This window comes from Lissotriton vulgaris, chromosome 10 (genome assembly GCF_964263255.1).
Source record: "Lissotriton vulgaris chromosome 10, aLisVul1.2, whole genome shotgun sequence".
Lineage (NCBI taxonomy): Eukaryota > Metazoa > Chordata > Amphibia > Caudata > Salamandridae > Lissotriton > Lissotriton vulgaris.
In genome coordinates, this window is record NC_141698.1 from 884,856,921 (window position 1) to 884,880,903 (window position 23,983).

Genomic DNA, 23,983 nt, shown 5'->3' on the forward strand with positions numbered 1-23,983 from the left:
ACTAAAGTTTAAGGTTCAGGGGCCCCTAAATACTCAATTTAGGGACATTACAGGTGTTGACAGGTAGTAGCCAATGGGCTACTTACCTTTAGGGTGACTACACCCTTCGTATGTCCCCTCCCTTTGGGGAGGGGGTATGCTCCTAATCCTATTGGCTAAAATCCTCATAACCAATATGGAGTATTTTCAAAGAAGGGGGTCACTTCAGCTCAGGACACCTTAGGGGTGGTCCTGGTTGAGAGGGGACACACCTCTCCTGCTTACTAATGTTCCCGCTGTACTTGCAGCCAAAAGTGGGGCTTGGTCAGGGGGTGGGCATCGCCACTAGCTAGAGCGACCCTGGCTAGCATAATAAGAGGCAGAAAACCTTTGAGGCTCACCACCCTCGAATGCTGTTCCTGCCTGGGGTAGGTGTGAAGCACCTCTACTCAGAGCATGCTTTGTCCCTGACCCACGAGATCACAAGGCTCCTACCTCTGAGGGAACAGAAACATATCTATAAATGGCAGGCTGGTACAGATCAGTGAGCTACACACTAGTGTCTTGGTATGTTTTATGGGGGCACCTCTGAGATGCCTTCTGAGGGCATTTATTAATGAATCCTTCACTGGCTTCAGTGTGGGCTCATTAATCTGAGATGTGTAGTACCAAACATCTTGGGATTCCGTGAAGCCATTTTTGAGCTGTGAAATTCAGACTGACAAGTTCCCAATAAGTTCCCAGCCATGTATTCAGTATGGCTTCGCTATGCACTTATAATTTCTAGGAATGCACTTCAAAACTATAGGGGCATCTGTTCATGCAGTTATGCCCTCACAAGTGGTATAGTGCACCTTGCCTTAGGGCTGTAAGGCCTGCTGTTGAGTTGACTTACCTATGCCTCTTGCAGTGCTGGCAGGCCTGGCTCACAGTTATGTGTGCAAGTCAACTCTTCACTTTAAGTTGCACCAAAACACTCAGACAACAGTGGCAGTATGCATGTATTTGGTGAGGGGTCTCTGAGGGTGGTATAATACATGCTGCAGCCCTTAGAGACCCTCTCTGGTCACAGTATCCTTAGTACTACTGGTACCTTTTACAAGGGGCTTATATGTGGGCCACAGGTGAGCCGTGGCATAGCAAAGCCAGGTGGTACCCGGTGCCGAATCCTTCTTGTCACCCCTGGAATAACGTACAAATACAAACAAATAGCATGCATAATAACGTTTACGTTACTTACCAAACTCAATATCATAGAGAAGAGGATGATCACAATGAATCAATGAACTAAAAAATGCAACTGAAATAAATTCAGCACACCACTTATAAGCTTCAGTAATATTGTAACACTAACTCAACAGAATGACGTGGGGTGACTGACCGGCAAGGCAGCGTATAGGATTGGTTGCGGGTTGAGTGATGAGGAGTCACCGGATGGTTACACTTCTCTCGAGTACAAACTGCAGCGACAGACTTTGGCGGAAAGATACACCCCTCCCCTTCCTTATCCATACGCTCTCCACTACACAGCGTCGAGTTCAGCCACGTTTCGTTGCGTTTGTTGACTGAACAAAAAAGTTTCAATACATATTATGTTGACCTGTTGAGGTAATTAAACTCGTTTTAAATAATAATATTTTTTCCCCAAAAAAGTGTTGTGAGCCCCCCAAATTTGTATATTTAAAAAACACATATTTGTTGCCATTTTGTAACCCCCCTCAGTGATGACTCCCGGGGTGGTCAGCCCCCATTGCAACCCCCTTCCAACGCTACTGGAGGTGGGCCAATTGTGGACAAAGAGGTACAGTTTCAAGAAAGAACACAGGCACTGCTAACCTGGTTAGCAGTTTCCCAGTGCACATTCAGTCAAAGTGCATTAGAGATCCGGCAAAACGTGGGGGGTAACCATGCAAAAAGGGGAAATTTCTTACACTTACTACAAAGTATACATTTACTGAAAAGTGTAAGTTACCTTTGTGAATAAGGGCCATTTGTGCTTCTCAACAATGATGATCCTGAACTTCACACCAACATTTATTAGCTGTACTGTTTTGATAATTTTGGCTATTATTATATTCACAATTCCACTGAGCAACATGAACTTCAACATTTCATGAAATGGAACAGTCGATAATCCCTCACGCCAATAACCATAAGGCTTTCCGAGAAAAAAGCGTGCATTTTAAGAATGACTGTAATATGATTTATCTGCCTACTTTTATGTGCTTGATCTTGAACCGTTGCTGACGATGTTAATTAAACACTAAAAAGGCATTTTTTAACCTCTGTTTCTTGAGTTTCTTATAATCACTGCACTGCGAGCATTCTAACAAATAGTTTTTCAGGAACTCACACAAGGGAGTATATTTGAATTGTTTGCTGCACGTCTTTAGCCCTCAGGATTCACCTTCCTTAATTATACTATTTAAAAAGCAATGTGCCAGGAATGTGCTTTTCTTAAGGATCCACTACCAGCTTAGAATAATTACTCACACATTATGAAGTTATAAATGATGAAAGGCTCTAACCATTGAAGAATAAATTATGGTGCTTAAATTGTCGTCACATTAGTTGAAAGTGGTGGTGATGCACTTGTTACAGGTGTAAGCGAATACATGTGTTATTTATGTCTTATCTACCACCTTGGCCCATTAGTTTACAGACTTGATCCCAGGTTTCCACCTGTTAATGTTACTTGCTACAGTTTGGGTAAATTGTGCCAAATGCGGTCGTCAATATCTGACGTTCATGCTGTTAAACTGCACATGCAAATGACACATGATGATGACCACAACACGTTTTCTTTCCGGTCCAGTTCCTGCTGGAAAGAGGTGGAACTTCATCTCTGTTGTGAAATGTGTTTTGCTTCAACTAAAAGGCACTGTACTCTAAGAAAGAAGCTGCAAGGCGTGATTGGGTACTTGGAAAACGTGCAAATCCTTCAGAATGCTCTTTGTTGTTCGGCACCATCTTTGTAGGATAGCCGTTGTGAATTTGCCATTGCTTGTATAGCCTTCCAATCATGTCTTACCCACCTCTCTCATTCCACAATTCAGGCATTCCTTGGGAACGTGAGCTTTATTTAAAAAATAATAATAATCTTCATGTTTTGGGTTGTGCAAAACCTATATTCATCTGCAGAGAGTTGAGATGAATGTTAAATACTGTATTGAAACATTATTTCCAGCACCTCAATGTAGGGTAGAAGGGTTTATTTTTAACTGAATCTTATTTGTTCTATTGTGAAAATGGCACTTAGTTTTCTCTACTCCTCTGGCACTAATCTATCATTGATGGTTACTAAAAACATCTTTGTTTTGAGCACGGAAGCTCAGTATTCAAGACTTCATTTTGTTTCCGAAGGAACAATTTGTTTATGCGGTTCCGGTCTGCTTGGAATGCAAAGCCTACAGCCTAAGGCCCCCATTTACTATTGCTCCACACTATAGAACAGCTGTGCAAAGTATGTATGTATGTATGTATGTATAAACCATTTTATAACGCGCTCTGTTACTTGTGAGTATCCTGGCACGGGTACAGGAGAGGCAGACAGCAGAACAAAAAGAAGGCATCTTAGCTTACACTCTTAAACAAATGAGTTTTCAGGTGTTTTTTGAATTCAGACACTGAAGGTATAGAACGCAGATGTAAAGGGAGAGCGTTCCAGGCCCGTGCCCCGATCACAGAGATCGATTGACCACCGAGTCTTGCTCGTTTAAAACGGGGAAGGTGCAATTTGAACAGAGTGGAGGATCTGAGGGTGCGTGCAGGGACATATCTGGTGAATCTCTTTCTCAGATACAGGGGGCCTTGATCGTGAGTAGCACGAAACGCTAGCACCAGGGATTTGAACAAAATGCGTTGAGCAACCGGAAGCCAGTGGAGCGTGCGTATCTCTGCACGGACGCTCTTCCATCTAGGGATGTTAAATAATAGACAGACAGCCGCATTCTGGATAATTTGCAGGCGCTTCACCAGATAGGCCGGAATGCCACTGAACAATGCATTCGCATAGTCCAGCCTTGCCAGAATAAGTGCCCGAGCAACCATCTCCTTAGCATCCCTTGGGAGCAAGGGGAAAAACTTGCGGAGCATTCTCAGAGTGGCAAAGCAAGTGCCTGTGAGTTTTTTTATATGGTCCTTGAATCTGAGGTCCTCAGAGAACCAGATACCAAGGTTTTTGGCCGGTCTCCCCATCTTTTTCGGACTGGGAATATTAGGAGGCCACAGAGTGTTTTTGAATGAGGGGGGGAAGGAACCATAGAAAAGCACTTCAGATTTTTCTTCGTTGCATTTCAGCTGGGCCTGTGTTAGCCAGCGGAATACAGAGGACAGACACAGATGAACTGCCGACGTATCCAAGTTGTCGTCTGGCCAGGTGAACAGCAGTTGGGTATCATCTGCATACCCTATGATCTTAGCCCCAAACTGTTCTGCCAAATAAACCAGGGGGGTTATATATACATTAAACAGTAAGGGGCTGAGAGTAGACCCCTGAGGGACCCCTGTAAGCAGTGGTTTGGGCTCAGAGGCGTGAGGAGGCATCCAGACCTGCTGAGTCCTGTCAGAAAGAAAAGAGGACAGCCAGTCTAAAACAACCCCACCCATGCCAATGGCCGACAGCCGGCGGAGGAGAAGCTCATAAGGGACGGTATCGAATGCGGCAGAGAGGTCCAATAAAATTAGGACCGCTCTGCCGCCTCCGTCTAAGCAGTCCCGAATTGCCTCGGTCATCTCCACCAGCGCCGTCTCAGTGCTGTATGCAGCCCTGAAGCCTGATTGGGCAGGGCGGAGGGCATTGGAGGCTTCAACAAAGCTCTCCAGTTGTTGAAGAACTACCTTCTCACAGATTTTCGTGAGTGCCGGTAAAAGGGAAATAGGCCGGTAGTTTCCGGGAACCGACGCATCCAGTCCTGGTTTTTTCAGAAGCGGCAGCAGTTTAGCTTGCTTCCAAACTGAAGGCACCTCCCCAGCGGCCAGGGAGAGATTAACTATCTGCGTGATCTCAGCGCAGACTGTTTCCGCCACTTCCGAAAGCACCCGAGCCGGGCACGGATCAGCTGGAGAGCCCGACTTCAAAGACTGGAGAAGAGGGAGAACAGTGCACTCCGCAATTTGCGCGAAGTTCGTAAGCTGCTGTCCCGGACATGGACCTAAAAAGGGACCCAGGTCAGCTGCAAGGCAGTCGGCGGGCAGAGCCGCTAGGAGGTCCTGCTGAATCCTCGCAATTTTAGTGATAAAAAAGGTGGACAACTCCTCGCACCATTGCGCAGAGGACGGGAGGGAAACAGCATCAGCAACAGGGGACACAAAGCTTTTGACAATAGCAAAGATCTCTCTGCTATTGTTATCCGCCTTGGCGATGCATCCAGCATAGTAGTTCCCCTTAGCTGCTTTAATGGCTGCATAATATTCCTTCTGAGCGAGCCGTAGAGCGGATTTAGCCTCAGGGTTATATCCACATCTCCACGCTCGTTCTAATTTTTTGCACCCCAGTTTCATCTCTCTCAGTTCAGGGGAGAACCAGGGTTGAGAGGGAGAGCGCCTGACTCTAGTCAGCGTGGTTTGCTTAGTGGAGGCAGTAGCCGCCAGCCGAACCCATTCATTAAACTCGTGGGTCGCAGCGTCCAGAAGCATCTTGAGTTTTGGGCGAGTTCTGGACAAAGCCTGCCTAAACGCGGGCACATTAATCTTTTGAGGATGACAGATGGGAGGTGGGAGGCTTGGTTCTGCCATTTCCCACGTAAACCTGACCAGATCGTGGTCAGACCAGGTTGTTTTTTCCACAATCACGGACTGAATGGGAAAGTTGGAGCAAACCAGATCGAGCAGATGACCACCCGCATGGGCCGGGGCAGTCACCCATTGTTTGAGCTGAGCAAGCTCAAGGATTTCACTGAGTCTGTGGGCTTCAGGGGAATCCGGAACATCCATATGAATATTTAGGTCGCCGACCAGCAAGAACTTGGGGAAGCCTAAGGCCCGTGGCACTATATATTCTTCTAGGGAGTCCAGAAAGTGATTCGCCTGGCCTGGGGGCCTATAAATCAAAGAACCACCTAAGGTGAAATGGGGGGAAGTTTTTATAGAGAAATGAAGGACTTCACCCCCTACATCCGCAATCGGAGGCTCAGAAGCGAAGTTCCACCCTTCTCTAAAAACAACTGCTAATCCCCCCCCTCTGCCCAGGGGTCGATCTACCCTAGCTATCTTAAAACCCCTGGGAACAGCAAGTTCCACACTGGGAGCTGACTTACTGGTCATCCACGTCTCCGTGAGGAACAGTACCTCCAACTGGCCGTCTACCAGTAGTTCATAAATATCAGCGGCATGCCTTACCGCAGATCTAGCATTGATCAGTCCCGCCCTGATATTGGAAACAGTGGCGTTATTGACTGAAGGTGGGGGGAGGGAAGGTTGGGGGTGAAAACCACAGTTGGGGCATATGGCCAAAACACCGTCTGGAACCGTACGTGGACAAGGTAGACCCTTTACGGGGGGAGCAAGACTACAAAGATCGTTGCGAGAGTACTTGCGTTTTTCTACCCAGGCCATCCCCAAAGGTCGCTGAGCAGCGTGGCTGGCCCTGGGCCCGTCCGGGGCACGGACGGGCACAGACGGGCCCTCCTTTGGCGCTCCTTCGGCGCGCAGACGGCGCGCCCGCTGCGCGCGACCGCTGCGCGCCCAGTAGGGGACCATTATTTAACACCCAAGCCCCTCCCCGAGCTGGACCGCTACCTCCCGACCAGCCAGGGACCGGGCCTCACTCAAGATGGCGCCGCCCGACCTGGCCCTCCACTACAATCGGCACAGAGCAGCCGCGGTGGAACAGGGCACAGGGGAACCGGGAACTCAGTGCAGGAATTCAGAAACCATCTTTGGGACTGATGTCAGTTGTGATCTGTATAGAAACACAGTCTAATTTAGCCGCAAGCGTGGAGTAGTTAAGTGAGCTGCAAGCGTGGAATAGTTTTGAGCCAAACTTCAGTTAGACAAAAGGTGGTTGCTCTGATCTCACGATTTCTAACGCTGTGCAATGCAGCATGCAACAGAGCTGGAAGCTGCTAAATTAGACTGTGCTGCACTGTCCGGACAAATAACGCCGTGTTTCACGAAAATTACTTCTTTCTGATACAAATTAATCCATTCCATGGCCGAACTATGGTTCACCAGGTTGCGGTACAACAACCAGGAGCCACACGGATTTACAAATAAGAGCAGCACAAGTACCTTGTCCCACACGATACTGGGATCGAGTTAGACCCACCTTATACCTGCAGCGTTACAATTGAGATTGCAACTTTTCTATACAGATCACAATTGACATCAGTCCTGAAGATGGTTTCTGAAATTGCTATTTAGGAAACCGAAACGTCGACCTTTTTATCTTATCCCTGTCTTGTTTGATTCATTTTGATTTGGGATAGGTGTTCTTAGGTTCTGTTGAGTCACTTATTAATTTATTCGTGTGTGTACCCACAGGCCTAAGTATTTTCTGTATTTTCACTTATCTGTATATGAATTTATCTCTCCAAATGACTTTTTGATAAAACTATATCTTTTGAATACACCTTTGTGTCTGTTGTTTATATGTTGTGTATATGTTTTGACCTAATAGAGGTTTCATATTTAATCAAAGAATTATTTTGCTCAATTGATTGTTGATAAGGTATATTTATTTATCATTTAAATCATCTTTGAATCAGAAACACTTTTGAAATAAATTCCCTTGAAGGCACCTTTACCCTTCTTTGTGGTTACTATCCGACATTTGAAGCCTTGGTCAACGACAGCTCCGGGGCGTGAAGGCAGTTGTTCCAGGACCCGGCCTGGATCTGAAGCCTGGAGAAGCTTCAAAGAATCCATTATTAACCCCTTGGCTACGGCGGCAATTCCGCCGCAGCGCTAGGGGGGAGAGGGGCCGCGCGGCGCTCACATGCTCGTGACAGGACCGCTCCGTCACGAACCTCGGGTGGGCTGTGCTTGTGACGGAGCGGTTCCGTCACGGCCCTGCCCGCTCAATAGAACACGCCGCGCAGGCGCGTAATCAGCACCGCGCAGCCCAGGCGCGCGGGCAGTGACGGAACTGCTTCCTCACCAGCAGAGCCCACCCGAGGCTCGTGACGGAGCGGTTCCGTCACGAGCAGGGGAGGGGTTAATAACCTTCCGGCCTGACCCCTTTCTCCGAAGGACCGAGCCGCTTCTTCCCTGAAGTGGAAAGCATATGAGCCTGCCGACATAGAGCGAACAGAATCTTCACCACATTAAATAACCAGTTAGGTGGGTTGGGACAAAATAGTTTATATGTATATTTTAAAATTGGGAAAAAAACTACAGGAAGGGTTTAGAGTTGTAATAGCATTATTGACCCTACTTAAGGACTGGTATATTGTTAGAGTCTTGAATCAAGATCTACATCTGGGCCACTGGAATTATGTGGCAGTGTGCAGCAAGACGGATAGAATTATACAACCGGAAAATGCAGATTATGAGGCATAAAATGGCACAATCTGTAGCAGTATATCATTTTAACTGCAATTGGTCCTGTTTGGGCAAAGTTTAACACACTAGTACCAGTTTACCACGTGCAATTAGCGGGCCACAACTGAAAGGCATCCTGTTAACCTTTGCATGAGACGGATCTGTCACTGTGTGAAGCTAAACGTTCTCTCTAGTGCCTTTTGATACGTTTGCACTAGAAACATTTTGCTTTTATTGTGAAATCTGCAGTAACCCCTGATTGATTGATTGATTGTCTTGCTTCTAAAACTTGAAGTCATGATCTTGCTTTACAAAACAACAAAAATGCAATTAAAAATAACTTATCTTTATTTAGTGCTGCATGCCACACGTGCCACTTCTAAATTCCTGTAAATACCATGTGTTATTGTTACCCTGTTTAAGAGAGCCTAGGTACCTCCACATCACCGCATGTTTCATCATCGACGAATGTTCAACTCACTGAACCATCTTTCAGGCTTAAAAAAGGACCAGAATACAGTGAATAAAACAACTGGGCGGACTACACACACGTGCTATGGGCAAATTAAGAGTTATGAAAAGTTACAACAGATTTATTTCGTCTATGTTAAGTTAAGGTCAGGACTATTTATTTCAGGGGCCTCTGCTCTTTGGCCGTTAAAACTCCGAACCTTCCGGCAACAGGCGGATCTCTACAACAGCCCCTGAACCCTTTGAGCTATCTTCTTGTTTTAATCGACCCCGTGGCTTCGCGTGACGTGTTTGTGACTGCACTGCAGTCGCTTTTGACCTACTCCATGTGAAACTCCTCGTCCTGGTATTGTTTCAACGTCTGCAATTGCCCGGTTTAATATCGGGTTAATCTGGTGTTTTGCAACTAGCTGGTGTGAAGTGCAACAGGGAACTATAAATGACGTGTTTTATAAAGTTATGTCTGCCACGGCCTTCTGGCTTCACAGCGTAGAGATTCGTAGGTGCTATTGAACTGCAACATAGCGATGCACATATTATCGACTTTGGAAGGATGAGTATCTGGTTTGCCCAGCTCCAGTTTCACTCATGCACAAGGATTTCCAGTTTCACATTTCTGCACAAGGATTTCAGGAGCAGATGCATAAATCTGTGGGCTATTACATTGCTTTAGAGTTACCCTTCATGGATTTTTAGGTCTGCCTTCACAGTGAATCTGGCTTGACCGTGCAACTGTCACCTGACTTTTTAACATACACCAATATTATTCTGCAGTTGATTGCTTTCAATCAACACCATATCCATCCCCTATCAATTTACTTGCAATGCTTCACATTACCATACCATTATAAAGAATGGGGTCACTGTAAATTATTATTCACATTACCATACAGCATTACAGTACCACTCATATAGTACAGTACAGTGACCTATTGGCATTGCTAGTACTTGTTAGCTTTCGAAGCCCAAAAGTCAGTTTTGGAAAGAATACCCGCCTTCTGTGGCTTTCTCCTACCTCAACTGACGCTTCATTTGAGGGAATGAGGAAAGGGGAGTGTGTGTGTGTGTGGAGGGGTTGCATGGGATGGGGGAGACTGGTTTGGGGCGAAGGGTGGAGTCAAGACTCTCAAATCCACAGAAGTCAAGTCAGACCTGGGACTGGAGTTTCTGGTTTATTTTTGGGGGTCGAAATCCCAACGAAAACAGCCCCTTCAAAAAAGCATTGGAAAAGACGACAGATCTGGCATACATATGAAAATGCAGGAGTGGCCTAGAAGCCCAGACACATCAGCCCTGGCAATGAAGTGAACCCACTCCATGCAGCACCACTCTACGCCACTCCACACAACTGCACTTCACTCTTTGCAATGCCGCCACACTCTACACAACTGAACTCCACACAACTGCACTCCATTCTCCGCCACACCACTGCACGCAGCGTCAATCATTGAAGAGCCAACCAGGCCAATGCCACTTCTTGCAATGCCACTCCACTCTACACAATGCCACTCCTCTCCCAACAATGCCACTAATCTCCACACAATGCCACTCTGCTCTATGCAACACTACTCCAACCAACTGCACTCCACACAATGCTACACAACTGCACTCCACTTCATGACACTCCACTCAATGTCACACACTCTACTCTACATAACACCACTCCACGCAACACCAATCGGCATAATGCCAATTAATACAACCATACCACACAACATAATACAATCCACATAATACCACTCAACACCACATAATTCAACTCCACCTAATTACTATCCACATATTAAAACTGCATAAATAATAAAACTGCACATAATAACACTACACAAATCCACTCTATACCACACAATTCCATGCCACACAATGCCACAACTAACAATTCCAATCCAACTCACATAATTCCACTACACACCACATAGATCCAAACCATAATATATAGGTAAGACATATTGACATTTACTGCAGTAGTTCTAACTCTCTTTCTTTTTTTCTACAGTCAAGCACACAGATCTGAACCTTAACTCCTATCTAATTATTGTTTTTAATCACCAAACAGGTTAAGCTATCCACGCAGTTCCACACCACACAATTCAGCTCCACACCTTTGCAATCTACACCACATAATTCAACACCAAACCACATAATACTACTCAACAACACAATTACACAACACACCATATACATATCATCCACACCGCACAATTACACACTGTGCCACAAAATTTAACAGCACACTATATAATTAAACTCCACTGTATACCACTCAACAACACAAAATACCATTCCACTTAATTACACACCATAACACACAATCACACTCCACATAATTCCAGTACACTCAATACCATGTATTAACTATCCATATAATTACACTGTGCACCATACTACATAATTCCACTACACAATTCCGATCTATGTCACACCACACAATTCCATGTCACACAATTACACAACTAATCCAATCCAACATACATAATTCCACTACACACCACATACATTCCATAACACATAGGTAAAAGAATTTGACATTTACTATGCCAGTAGGTCAAACTCAAACAAATGCTAGACCGATTGCATTTTCAGTGCTTATTTACATGCCCTTTGCACCGCCAGTACGTCACTTTTAACCACGTAAAAACTGATGCACCGGCGGCACATGGGGGATGTAAATAAGCCTCCCAGTCTGTAGGATCGAACCTTGCACTGAAAGAGTATAATCCCAATTCAAAACCTAAGCTTCACACTGCATACTTTCCTCTACATCATGATGCACTGCTGTGCGTAGCTGATAGCTTAATTACAGTGCCAGTGCAGGGGATGACTGACAGCATTAGGCCAGTCTTAGTGGAATGTGGCATTGGGCTGGGTTTTCCCAGCCTTGAGCAATGTAGCACAATGCTGCGTTGTAAGAACATGTATACAATATGTGTGTCCACAAGCATTAGCATCATGACTACAGCGGTTAGGGTCTAAGCAGCTAGAGCATGGGCACAGTTTGTAGAGTGATACTTTGCGTTGCAATAATTGCTTTATCCTGAATCCCTCACCTGTAGATCCATATTCCCCTTTTTCGTAGATTTCTTTTTCTTTTTGAGTGACTTGTGTCTTGAGCTTCTTCTCCGCACACTCAGACTGCTTTTTCTTCTGTTGCCATTTTCACTTGCACTCATGGTTGATATACTTTCATCAAAGATGTCCGATTCATAAACTGAATCATATTCAGTAGTCTCCTCTTCCTTTACTTTACTGTCTTCATTCTGACCCTAGAACAAGGCAAAATCCATAATACAGATGAAAGAAATACAGGTTTATCACTCGGTCTATATGCTGATAGAATCTCATTTCTTCTAGCAAAAGAGCCTGAACACTTAATATATGCCTTAAAAGTGAATGTGACACAACGCAGGATACATTTGTTTGTAGGTATCGTACCAATACACTTTTCAAATCTACCTTACTACATTGCATGGTAGAACATGTTAATTCTGAGGCAAGGAATATGCTTAAGGATGCAGTAATTCTGAGCATACTACTTTCTATATTTTGCCTAAAGACAAACGAATGCAGTAGTCAAGTCAAGTCAAATAAGCTTTATTCAAAATCACAAAGTAAATTATAAAAGCTACAAAAATATAACATTAAATGAATTAAAAGAACACTTAAAAAGATAGTTAAAACGCATAGAAAAAAGCAGACAAAAACATCCTCCTGTTATCAGTAACATTTCTACAGCTGCTGCCTACATCTTATAACAGCCAGTAAAAACAGTGACAATACAGCACATATATGCAAACTAGGGAGCGATTGCAGATAGATAAAGGCTGATCGACATTGGACAAAACCAGGCAGTTTTAATAGAGGTTTAATGTAACATTTCTTCAGGTCTGAGTAAAATTTAAAGAAAAAAAGCATATGAATAGTACTCTGCAGGGATGCATTGTCACATGGGCATTTCATAGGATCGGTTATTATTGATGGGGAGCTGGATACGGCGTCTCTGTAGAAAAAGCTACCATTTGACAAAGGTTCTTTTTTGTTTTTGAAAGTATTTTTTTTGCTCAATAAAGGTTTGTCCTGTTTCTTTTTCTTTCTTTCCCTTTTTTCTCTTTAATGAAAGGGCGCAGTTGTGTGTACTCCCTGCAACCCTGACAACTCTGTGCTCTTAAGTTAAGTTTGAGAAAAAATACACGTTTTTAATTAAAAAAAAAAACGTGTCGGCACAAATCTATGACGCGGGTTGTTTACAATCGCTACATAAGGGTGCATATCGTGGCTGGTCAGAATCAGTTGTTTTTACAAGAAAGAGTGGGGCATATTATCAAGGGGGTTTATCTCCGCTTTTTTGGCTTTAAAAGCCGAGAAAGCAGAGATAAAATTATCTCCTTATTACCTAGCTGTCGCTAACACCAGTTAGCGACAGCTAGTAGGAGATAGCGACCATCTTGGGCCCCACTTTGCATGTCAGTGATATTTATCACTAATGACATGCAAAGTGGGCGTGCCAAGATGTTAGCTACTTGAAACAGTCGCTAACATCGCTATCTCCTATTACTAACTTTTGGAGATATTCGCGCTAAGCGCGAATATCTCCAAAAGCTAACACGTGCCCTGAGCAGTTCTTAGCCATGTTATCCAATGGGAGGTGGATAACATGGCTAAGAGCATTAGCTCGGTAATGCATGAATATCGCGGACTTTTCAGCGATATTCATGCATTGCGGCCGTTTTTTATCGCATTTGCGATAAACCTTGGTAATACCAAGGTTTATCTGCGATAAAAATCGCCGCAGCTCAGCGGTAAATTTTTGTCTCTAACCAAGCAATAGCGATAATTATCGCTATTGCTTGGTAATATGCCCCTGTTTCTTAAGCTCAACAGATAACCTCAATTCCTCAAGTAGCGAAGAACATTTCAATGTTAGGACTTTCCGCGGAATACTAATCAAAAGCTCAGGGTCATTGAAATACTTCTGTGGCCGATATCGGCCGGAAAGTCACGCACAAATTTGAGCCAAGGGGTTTTAAATGTAGACATAGAACTTAAGGCAACCCTATACAATGGAACGGTAAAGCTCCATATATTCAAAGGACCAGAGCAAGACTGGCTGAACCTTGATCAATTCAGCTAACAAGGGGTTCCCAATTCAGCATGACAAACAAAAGTTGAACAGCTTCTCTGGAGACCAAAGACATTCTTCAGAAATGCATTTTCTGCTAATTGAAGTCAATCAACGTTCGAATATCCCCTAAGCTCAGACCCATACATGGCGGTTGGTCTGCGTTTTCACTTATTGATTGTCATCATTTCCCTCGGATGTTTAATGCTCAAATTCCTAGAGAAGTACAGCAAGGCTGCAGTGATTTTAACAAATTGGAGCCTCCTGGACTTAACCTCGCTGTTCCAGTTCCCTTCTTTGTTAAGTAAAAGACGCAGGTATGAAAAAGTAGGTGTAAATAAAATCCTGGGCCTCATTTATGAGCCCTTGAGTCACTTTTACGCCACCGGTGCGTCACTTTTTGCATCTTGCTGCCTAAACTATTAAGGTAAAGATTAAACAGGAACAGAGCAAGTGCGCAGCCTTGACAAACTCTTCTTTCTATGTCAAATGGCTCAGTAAGTCACTGTTTACACTATAGGGTACCCTGCCTGACCCGATGCATAAACATGTCTAAGGAAGTTAACAATTGCATAATCTACACAAATGCTGACCATGAGTGACCATAATGCACAACAAAGTCAAAAGCAGAGGATAGATCTACAAATGCTAAGAACAGACTGCCTCCTTTAATATGCACATATTTCCCTATAAGTAGGTTCAAATTAATGGCCTGTTCGATGATCCTCACACCTGGGCGAAAGCCATACTGCAAATCTGTAATAAGGCTATTGGAGTCAGCCCAGTCCTGTAAATTACCTAGAAGAATGCGTTAGGCCACCTTGACTATGGAGTCCAGCGGAGAAATAGGTCGTGGAGTTTAGTTGCGAGATCACTCGTGAGAACTGTGATTGCGATCTCGATGTGGGGACTGTCAGCTGTGTATAAAAAGGAGGAGTTAATAATGCACCAGAAAGTCGTGTTGTCATTTATCAGACTTGCCGCAAGAAGTTGATTCTAGTACTCCACCTTCAGATTTTTTTGGGGGTGTTTGATGGCAAGCTTATACATATGTCTGCACTCCCGGACCTCCTGGGCAGGCCAAGGTGGTTTACCTAGAGACAACTCTAAGCTCTTTAGGGCACTCGTAAAGGCAGAGTCAAACCAACCACGATTCCCCGAACCAGCTTTGTTCCGATTAGCAGAAAGTGCTTCTGTAATACCTTTTTTATTTGTTCAAAGGCTGTGATAATTTGGTGTGCCTCTGCGGACTCATCCAGACATATATCAAAAGCTGCGCTGTGATTTGAGATAAGATTTTCTAGGAAAGAGGTTGGATTTATCATAGCCCATCTCAAAGAATACCGGTTTTGGTGGGAAATTTAAATATTCTCTACAGTTATTATGCTCTGATTGCCCCCCAGTTGTGGGAAAGGGTTGATGTTCAGAGCCACACTTTGAGGAAAGTGATCGCTGAATGCAGTGTCATGGATAACAAAATCTAGAACCAATGGTGAGCAACACAAAGGGAACAGCGGGACGTCTATGGCCTGTTCTTCCCTCTACCATTAAAAGTGCTCTTGGCTTTGACTGGGGGTGCTAGTCAGTTCATTGCAAATACTCAGATTGTATTTAAAAAGTAAGTTATTTAACAAATTCCAGTATTCTCTGGGCAAATAAGGAGTGATATCACCATTATCTGGGGCAGCCAGCCCACACACAGTTGGGGACATATGCAGAAATTAGAATCGGTATACAGTCAAAATATTGAGTTAAAAATATCGATTTGCATTAATATCGAATAAAAAATATAGAATGGAGACAATATCGAATGGACAGAATATAGACAACAAAAATATAGAATAGACAAAATATAGACAACAAAAATATTGAATGGATAGAATATAGAAAACAAAAATATCGAATTTGAGGTAAGTAAGTTAATACCTATTTTTTAATAATATCCAATTTTTTAAAGTATTTTTTATGTTAGTATATGTGTGAAAAGGGTATATTTATTTTATAATTTATTTTAATTAATTAATTTTATGGTATTTAATTTTTGCGTAATATAATTCTGTAGCGGGTTGTGGGTTTATAGGGGAATAGGATGGGAAGTAATTTAGTTATAATTAAATAAATATGTTAATTTATTTAATGGTATTTATTTTGAATGAATTGTTAATTCATTTTTAATTGGTAATTAATTAAAATATAATTGGTAATTAATTTTGATTAATTGATTAATTGATAATTATGTTAATTTTATTAATGTATTTTCTGTAGTGGGTTGTTGTTTATAGGGGAATAGGGTGGGAAGTAATTTAATTATAATTATTTAAATGTTTTAATTTATTTATTGGTATTTATTTTGAATTAATTGTTAATTACATTTTAAATTGGAAATTAATTAAAATATAATTGGTAATTAACGTTTATTAATTGATTAATTGATAATTATGTTAAATGTATTAATTTATTTTCTGTTGTGTGTTGTGGGTCTACAGGGGAATAGGGTGGGAAGTAATTTAATTGTAATAATTACATGTTTTAATTTATTGATTTATTTATTTATTGTTTTAATTTTTAGTTATTTTTTAATTGTTAATTAGTTAATTGTTAATTGGTAAATAATTTGTATTAATAGGTTTTATTTTGTAATAATTACTTTTTATTTGTATTTGTAATTGATTAATTATTTTATTATATTAAATTGTTAATTACTTTTAATTATTTTGTAATTGGTATTAATATTTAATGTATTTTTATTTACTTTCCCTACTGTTGCACTCTCTGGAGTGGGAATAGTAATTTTTACCACTACGCTATCCAACGCTTTCCCTACTGTTGCACTCTCTGGAGTGGGAATAGTCATTTTTACCCTCCCGCTATCCAACGCTTTCCCTACTGTTGCACTCACTGGAGTGGGAATAGTCATTTTTACTCCTACGCTATCCAACGCTTTCCCTACTGTTGCACTGTCTGGAGTGGGAATAGCAATTTTTACCCTCCTGCTATCCAACGTTTTCCCTACTGTTGCACTCACTGGAGTGGGAATAGTAATTTTTACCACTACGCTATCCAATGCTTTCCCTACTGTTGCACTCACTGGAGTGGGAATAGTAATTTTTACCTCTACGCTATCCAATGCTTTCCATACTGTTGTACTCTCTGGAGTGGGAATAGTAATTTTTACCCTCCTGCTATCCAACACTTTCTCTACTGTTGCACTCACTGGAGTGGGAATAGCAAATGTTATGCCTAAGCTATCCAACGCTTTCCCTACTGTTGCATTCTCTGGAGTGGAAATATAAATTTTTTCCCCTACGCTATCCAATGATTTCCCTACTGTTGCACTCACTGGAGTGGGAATAGTAATTTTTACCCTCCCGCTATCCAACGCTTTCTTTACTGTTGCACTCACTGTAGTGGGAATAGTAATTTTTACTGCTACGCTATCCAACGTTTTCTCTATTCTCTAATGTTGCACTCACTGGAGTGGTAATAGTAAATGTAACCCTCCCTCTATCCTACGGTAAAAATATTGTATATGTTTTATTAATATTATGTTCATATACATATATATATATATATGTATCAAATTTTTTTTTTAACTTATGTTAATTATTTATTAATTTTAAGGTTATTTAAGTATTTTAAGTATGTTTAAGTTAATTATATTTATTATTTCATTAATTTTCAATTACTTTGAAGACATTTAAAAAATATTTTGACTAACTATATTTTTTACAACAATATTTTTGATTCAATATTTTTGTACTTACCTGTTTGGAGATAGGGATTTGATATTTTTGCATTCTATATTTTTTCCTCGATATTTTGGTAAGTCTATATTTGTGTCATCGATATTCTTTCAGTGATCCATTAAAATCATCACAGAGTAAGATGATTGAGTCCCTCCACCCAGTAAGGAAAACTGACTCGAGATCAGCGTCTAATGAATGCAGGGCAGAAATAATATCCCACACACAGGCATTATTATAACAGTTTCCTATAGCCAAAATAGTATACAATGTGATCTGGGTTGAGATGATTTGATAATATACTTTGGTCTCAATATTCAGAGGAACTATTTCATTTGATACGTAGATGCATAGGCCTCCTTTGGGTCTACCACAGGTAGAGGGGATTTCTGGAGAGTGAAACATTTTAAAACCATTATAATGAACTAGTTCCACAGACCATGTTTCTTGTAAACATAGGATATGAAACTTAGACACAAAGTCAAGCCACTCTGTCATGGTACATTTGTGACACAACCCAGCAACATTCCAAACTAAGACAGTGTTAGCTAAAATGGGGGAGTTGTCCTGTGATCGAATCAGCTGCGTGAATATAAGGCCCCTATGAGGGCTGGGTTGTAAGGAAGAGGAATCACATTCAGCTATTGTACCTGGACGAGAACCAAGATTAAGCTTGGTTAAGATAAATATACTAGTACAAGGAACCTTACTAGGCTAAGTTGATTTATTTTGTTATTTTTTTGAAGTTTTAAATAGCACTGTCTTCACCCAAGGGTATCAGAGCGCTTAACATTGTAGGTATGATAGTCATAAGAATACAGGACAAATGTATCAAAAAAGCAATTAAGTAAAGTACACAAAAATAACATAATGAATGGAATAGTTATTGGAGTGTTGGATAAAGAAATATCAGCAAGAAGATATATCATTAAGGGGATGTCGTAACACATTATTATACTTTACGCATTCAGCTATGTTAATTTAACAGACACAGGTTGGCAGGTATGGTGCATGAATACGGTGAGATGAGAGTTGAATTGAGTTGCGAAGATTAGGGTAAGGTTTATAAGGGGGGATTTGGGATGTGTGGAGAGAGGTTGAGATGGGAGGGGTTTTCTCGTGAATTTATTAGGCCGGGCATATCCGATGTTGGGGGTCTTTCCAGTGAAGGAACGGGATTATGAGGATTGTTTTTTTTTTTCAGAAGAGGGGAGAAGAGGAGAAGATGTGGGATGAGGTTCAAAATAGTTTGGGGAGAGGGTTTGGGTAAGGGGTAGACGGGGGAGGAAGGAGGGATATGTGGTGAGTGGGAGAGAGAACATTAGGGAGAGGGTGAGTGTAGTAAGTGCAGTACGTGAGGGCTTAAGAGCCCCAGTATTTGTTGAGCATGTGTATTTTAAGGTCTTTTTGAAGTTGAGATAAGAGGGATTTTCTCGTAGATTTTTAGGCAGGGAATTCCAGATACTGGGGGCCTTTTCAGAGAAGGACCGGGATTTCGAGGTTTATTTTTCAAATGAGGGGGGATGAAGAGTCAATCTACACTGTTGAGAGTAGACAGGCAATCAAACCTTTTATAAGTTGCAATGGGAAATAAGGGGGCGGATAGCTGCGCCTGGTTAGGGTGGGCTGGCTGAAAATTTGTTGAGAGAGAGGAGGCTGGTAAAACAAGCCAAGGGGTAAAACTGAAATTTGTTTTGTAGTTATAGATGGATTGATACCTCTCTCTAGAGTAGCGTCAACTAATATTGGAGATTTAAAGAAAAGTAGCATACAGTCGCCCTGAAATAATTTGCACCCCAAGCCAGCCCATTTAACTCTCCTGACCATTTTAAAATCTTCAAAGAGTGCTCCACCCTACCCTCTCATTTAGCCAGTTTAAAAATGTATTCCTGAGTAAAACCCAGGATTCAGGACCAAAAGTAGAGGCAGAGGGGACATTAGCTAAAATTACCATGGAAGGTGAGCTGAGGGAGGAAGCTCCAAGTACTCAGATTTCTAAATAGGGAAAGAACGTTGTAAGTCATTATTAGCATTATTGGCTGAGGGTGGATTGTAAAGGATGTTACGTTTTGTGGGAAATTGAATATGTGGGGCGAGACAGACCTGTTGGAACAAAGGAGTAGGGTTAGGAGTTCAGTTGGTACCATATGAGTGTCGGCTGGAACTGGAAGTGATTGAAGTAGTAGAAATTGCTCACGTTGGGCTGGACAGAAAATGGTGGACCCTGCTGGGTGCTGTGGGTGTACTGTTGTACCTCACCGTTGAGGGGTGAGAATAAAATGGCACCTGGTCCTTACAAGTTAGGACAGTGCTTTCAATTACTTTTAATCCTTCAGAAGGAACACTAAATGAGAGCCTAACCATGTCTATTAGAGCTTGTTATTAGGCTGCCAGAGAGGAATAATCCTCATTTGGTGTGGACGGATTGCTAACTGATGCTTTAGTGGGCTTCTTCGATGTTGTTTAGATCAGGGGAGTGATTTCCTTTGGGTGCCGTTCAGCCCCCCTCCCACCCCGGGATCTGGAAAGGTCTGGGTCAGGTTACTGGATAGTGTTTTAAGGCGTTTTCTCAGGGGTTGAGTGACTAGCTAACATGAGGAGGGGGATTTGGCAGCACTCTCATCCAATACTGTATTGTCCGACTATCCCCTGCTGGTTAAACTACCATGATTGGGAGTGAGCTTGGAAATGGTTAGTCCGTACAATAGTTGGAACCATTCCGGAATTGTCAATAGTACAACTATTTAAGGATTCCTCAAAGTTCATTATCTGCTTTTCAATCACCCCCATAGCACCAGGTGATGCAGATCAAAATAGAGGAGGAGGCTCGAATGTTATTGGGGGATTTTGACCCCATCCCATCCGTCCGTCCCGGGTATTTACTTTTCACCATAACCAGGGACTTTCTATAAATAATCATAATATAAGCATAGACCTTACACAGTCAACCGAAGGTCAAGGTAGCAGTTCACATCCTACCCCAGAAAAGGATTGAAATAGTCAGCGTTGCAGATTAGTGATATCTAATAGAGCCACCAGCTGTAGCCAGATCTATGCAAAGAAAATAAAACAAGTTCACAGACTTCAAGGGCGGCTTGCTGGGGCATGAAATAAAAAGGACCAGAATTCCTTTCCAGTAAACTAAGGGGGTGGCCCTGCCCTGCCTTTTCCTGACACTGACGGGCGCTGATGGGCTCACTGCGGGGGAGCAGTGATGCTATTATGGCGCCGGGAGTGCTGGCTCCCCCTCCGCACTGAGAAGGGGAATCTGGGGGACCGAGTCCCACCCCAGCCGCCTGCGTGTGCCTCAGGCCTCGGACGGAAGCTCCACTGCAAATCTGCTGCCAAACCCAAACGGATGCAGTAAATGATGGAACTTATTGTATTGTATTTGTTCCATATGCCTTGTAATTGTGTGTGTGCATCTGTATGTGTGTGTGTGTGTGTGGGTGTGTGAGTGTGTGGGTGTGTCATTGGAAAAACAAAAAATAAAGTAATGTTATAGTTGAGTGTTGAAATGAGTTAAAACTAGAATTTATAAACTAAGGAACCACTGAAACTTGCCAATTATAGTTCAAATAATTAATAATAATGTGTGCCCCCGCCATGCCCCGCTCATAACCTCACATTTTACATCACTCATGACAAAGTTAAATGACATAATTGAAAACATCACCAATGATGTAAGTGATGAATAAATTCATGTTACTGCTCCTCAAGCTACTCTATAAACTCCTAGATCATTTGTATTAGACCTCATCAGTCAGGTATAGCTTGATTCCAGTTTCAAAGTGTGTGCATGACCTACATCTGAGCATACCCATCCCATGTAGGGCATTGCACTGAAATATGTAAAAAAGTGATGGATGAAATGTTTGAATGAATCTCAGCTACTAATAATTACTTGGGCCACATCTCAGTCCAGCATTATTTTGCACATCATGCTAATTTAGTTTGGAAACTGCTAGATGAAAATTTGTCTTGACCCTGCTACAGTATTGTCAGTCAAGCCTTAACAGCCATGACAGGTCCTCCCTCATCTGGAAAACAAGCAACCCAAAGCTGGTTTTACACTCACTAGGGCTCAACGGTCAGGTGCAGCTTGAGTCCAGTAGCACAGTGCGTACAATGTCACGACCCCCTCCTCCTTCCAACTCTCTCATAACCCCCTATTGTGTCCTCTGCATAGTGGTTTAGCATGCAGGGCCCATGTTGCTTTATCAATATGGAGTCCTAAGGCACGCTATGATATCATGACTGATGTTGCATGTAACACCCTCATGACTGATGTTCCCCCACCCCCCTTATGAATGATGTTCCCCAAGTGTCCTCATGACTGATGTTCCCCCTGCACCCTAAGACTGGTGCTCCCCCAGCATCCTCATGAACGATGCCCCCCAGCACACTCATAATCGATGTTCCCTCAGCACTCTCATGACCGATGCTCACACAGCACCCTCATGACCGATGCTCCCATAGTACCCTCATGACCAATGATCCCCCAGCACCCTCATAACCGATGAGCCCCAGCACCTTCATGACTGATGCCTCCCCAGCACCGGTGCTTCCTTAATGCTTCATTCCCAGAAAGCTCCCCGCAAGTTCCATGAACCAATGGATTATTTGCACCCGCTGTTACGATGGCCTTGGTGTAGTTTTCCTCTGAATCCCTGCAAGCTTCCCCCAGAATCGCATGAACCAATGACAAGCCTTGCTCCCACTGTTGGGCCTTGGTATTGTTTTCCTTTATGTAACATTAAGCAAAAATTGTACAGTCATTTCCTGGTATTCGGTTTTGATCAACAAGTTGCACCTGCTCATTCTGAAAGGCCAAAGAGAGTGCACATGTTTTCTCCAAGGTTCGAGAACCTTCCAGATGGCCATGTACCACACGTGTTGCACATGATCTAGCCACCTCTGTTGAGTCTTCGGGGGTTATATAAACACCGCCCAACATCCTTGCACGGCTTGGCCTCGCTCCCTGCGGATCACCTTTCTCCCTTCTCACTTGCCTGAAAAATCCTGTCAGAACCAAGAAGTTCTCTAGTCTCCTTTACGTCCATCTGAACCTCTGTATCCAGTGGCACCAGCTCCCTTGACGTCTTCCTCCTCGCTCCCTCCTGCATTGCAACTCTGGACTCCCAGCGACACCCAACCTCAAGCTTTTCTTCGAACTTCAGTCAAGGTGAAGAACTAGGCACAGTACTTGATATCAGGTTAGTGCATACTAAACTGCCTATAGTTGTAAAAAGGACAGCATATCCACGTCTTCAAAGACTGCTCCTTCATGTCCTATCTCTTATTTACTGCAGCGCTTCTAGTGTGTTTATACTCGAGACCCTTCCTGCAACAGTGGCACTAGAGCTGCATCGCACAAGGATTAACGGCTTGAGCTTCATGTTTCACTGATGAACAGTAGTGCCTAGCGAAAGTACTTCCGAGTTCATGATATATGCTTGAACCTTGTACCCACCATGTGTTCTGAGTGTATCTATGGGGGTGCAAGTAACTTCAACCTTTGCTCAAGTTTATCCCTGAGAGTGTAATAGCTCCAAATTTTCTGGGTCCTTTTGAGAAAAGTATTTTTAGATTGTTAGGAATTTTAAAATTATTTGTTTGTAATTTTAATTGGTGTGTTTTTAAAGATTGTTCTAATTGTAAGATTGTTAATATTCATTAAGCATGGGCGAATTTTGAAAATCTGGCGTTCGTGAATTTGCGTATTTGCAAATTCGCAATCCTCAAAATCCGCGAACTCTCGCGAATTTGCGGATTTTTTTTTGTGTGTGTTCGCAAGGGTTTCTGCCAGTTCGCGAGGGTTTTGTACCAGTTCGCAATTGCGAACTTACTTGTCGGCTCGCAACAGTCGCGACTTTGTTGTTTATACGTCTGGTTCATCATCACAGGTTCACAGCACCCTCTGTTTCACCACTGCCACCCTCTGATTCGCCCATGACACCCTCTGGTACATCACTGCCACCCTCTGATTCATCACTGTAGATTATGGGGGGTAGGGGGAGGGAAGCAAGCACACCTGCCCTGCTTCAACTGACATGAATTAATTTCTGGTTCATCACTGTAGATTATGGGGGGGTGAAAGCAAGCACACCTGCCCTGCTTCAGCTGACATGAATTAATTTGGGGTTGATTAATGTGTCACTGAATTTAAACTTCCTGTCTGGCACCTGCTTCC

At 42.8% G+C, this 23,983-nt stretch overlaps 1 protein-coding gene across 1 annotated transcript in view; it reads right to left on the reverse strand.

The window, feature by feature from the left end:
* LOC147688945 (ATP-dependent translocase ABCB1-like) overlaps positions 1 to 23,983 on the reverse strand; it is a 1,419,218-nt gene that overhangs the window by 531,301 nt on the left and 863,934 nt on the right. Inside the window, exon 16 of the mRNA XM_086941842.1 lies at positions 11,979 to 12,194. Coding sequence (XP_086797968.1) covers positions 11,979 to 12,194 — 216 coding nt within the window. The remainder of the gene's footprint in view (positions 1 to 11,978; positions 12,195 to 23,983) is intronic.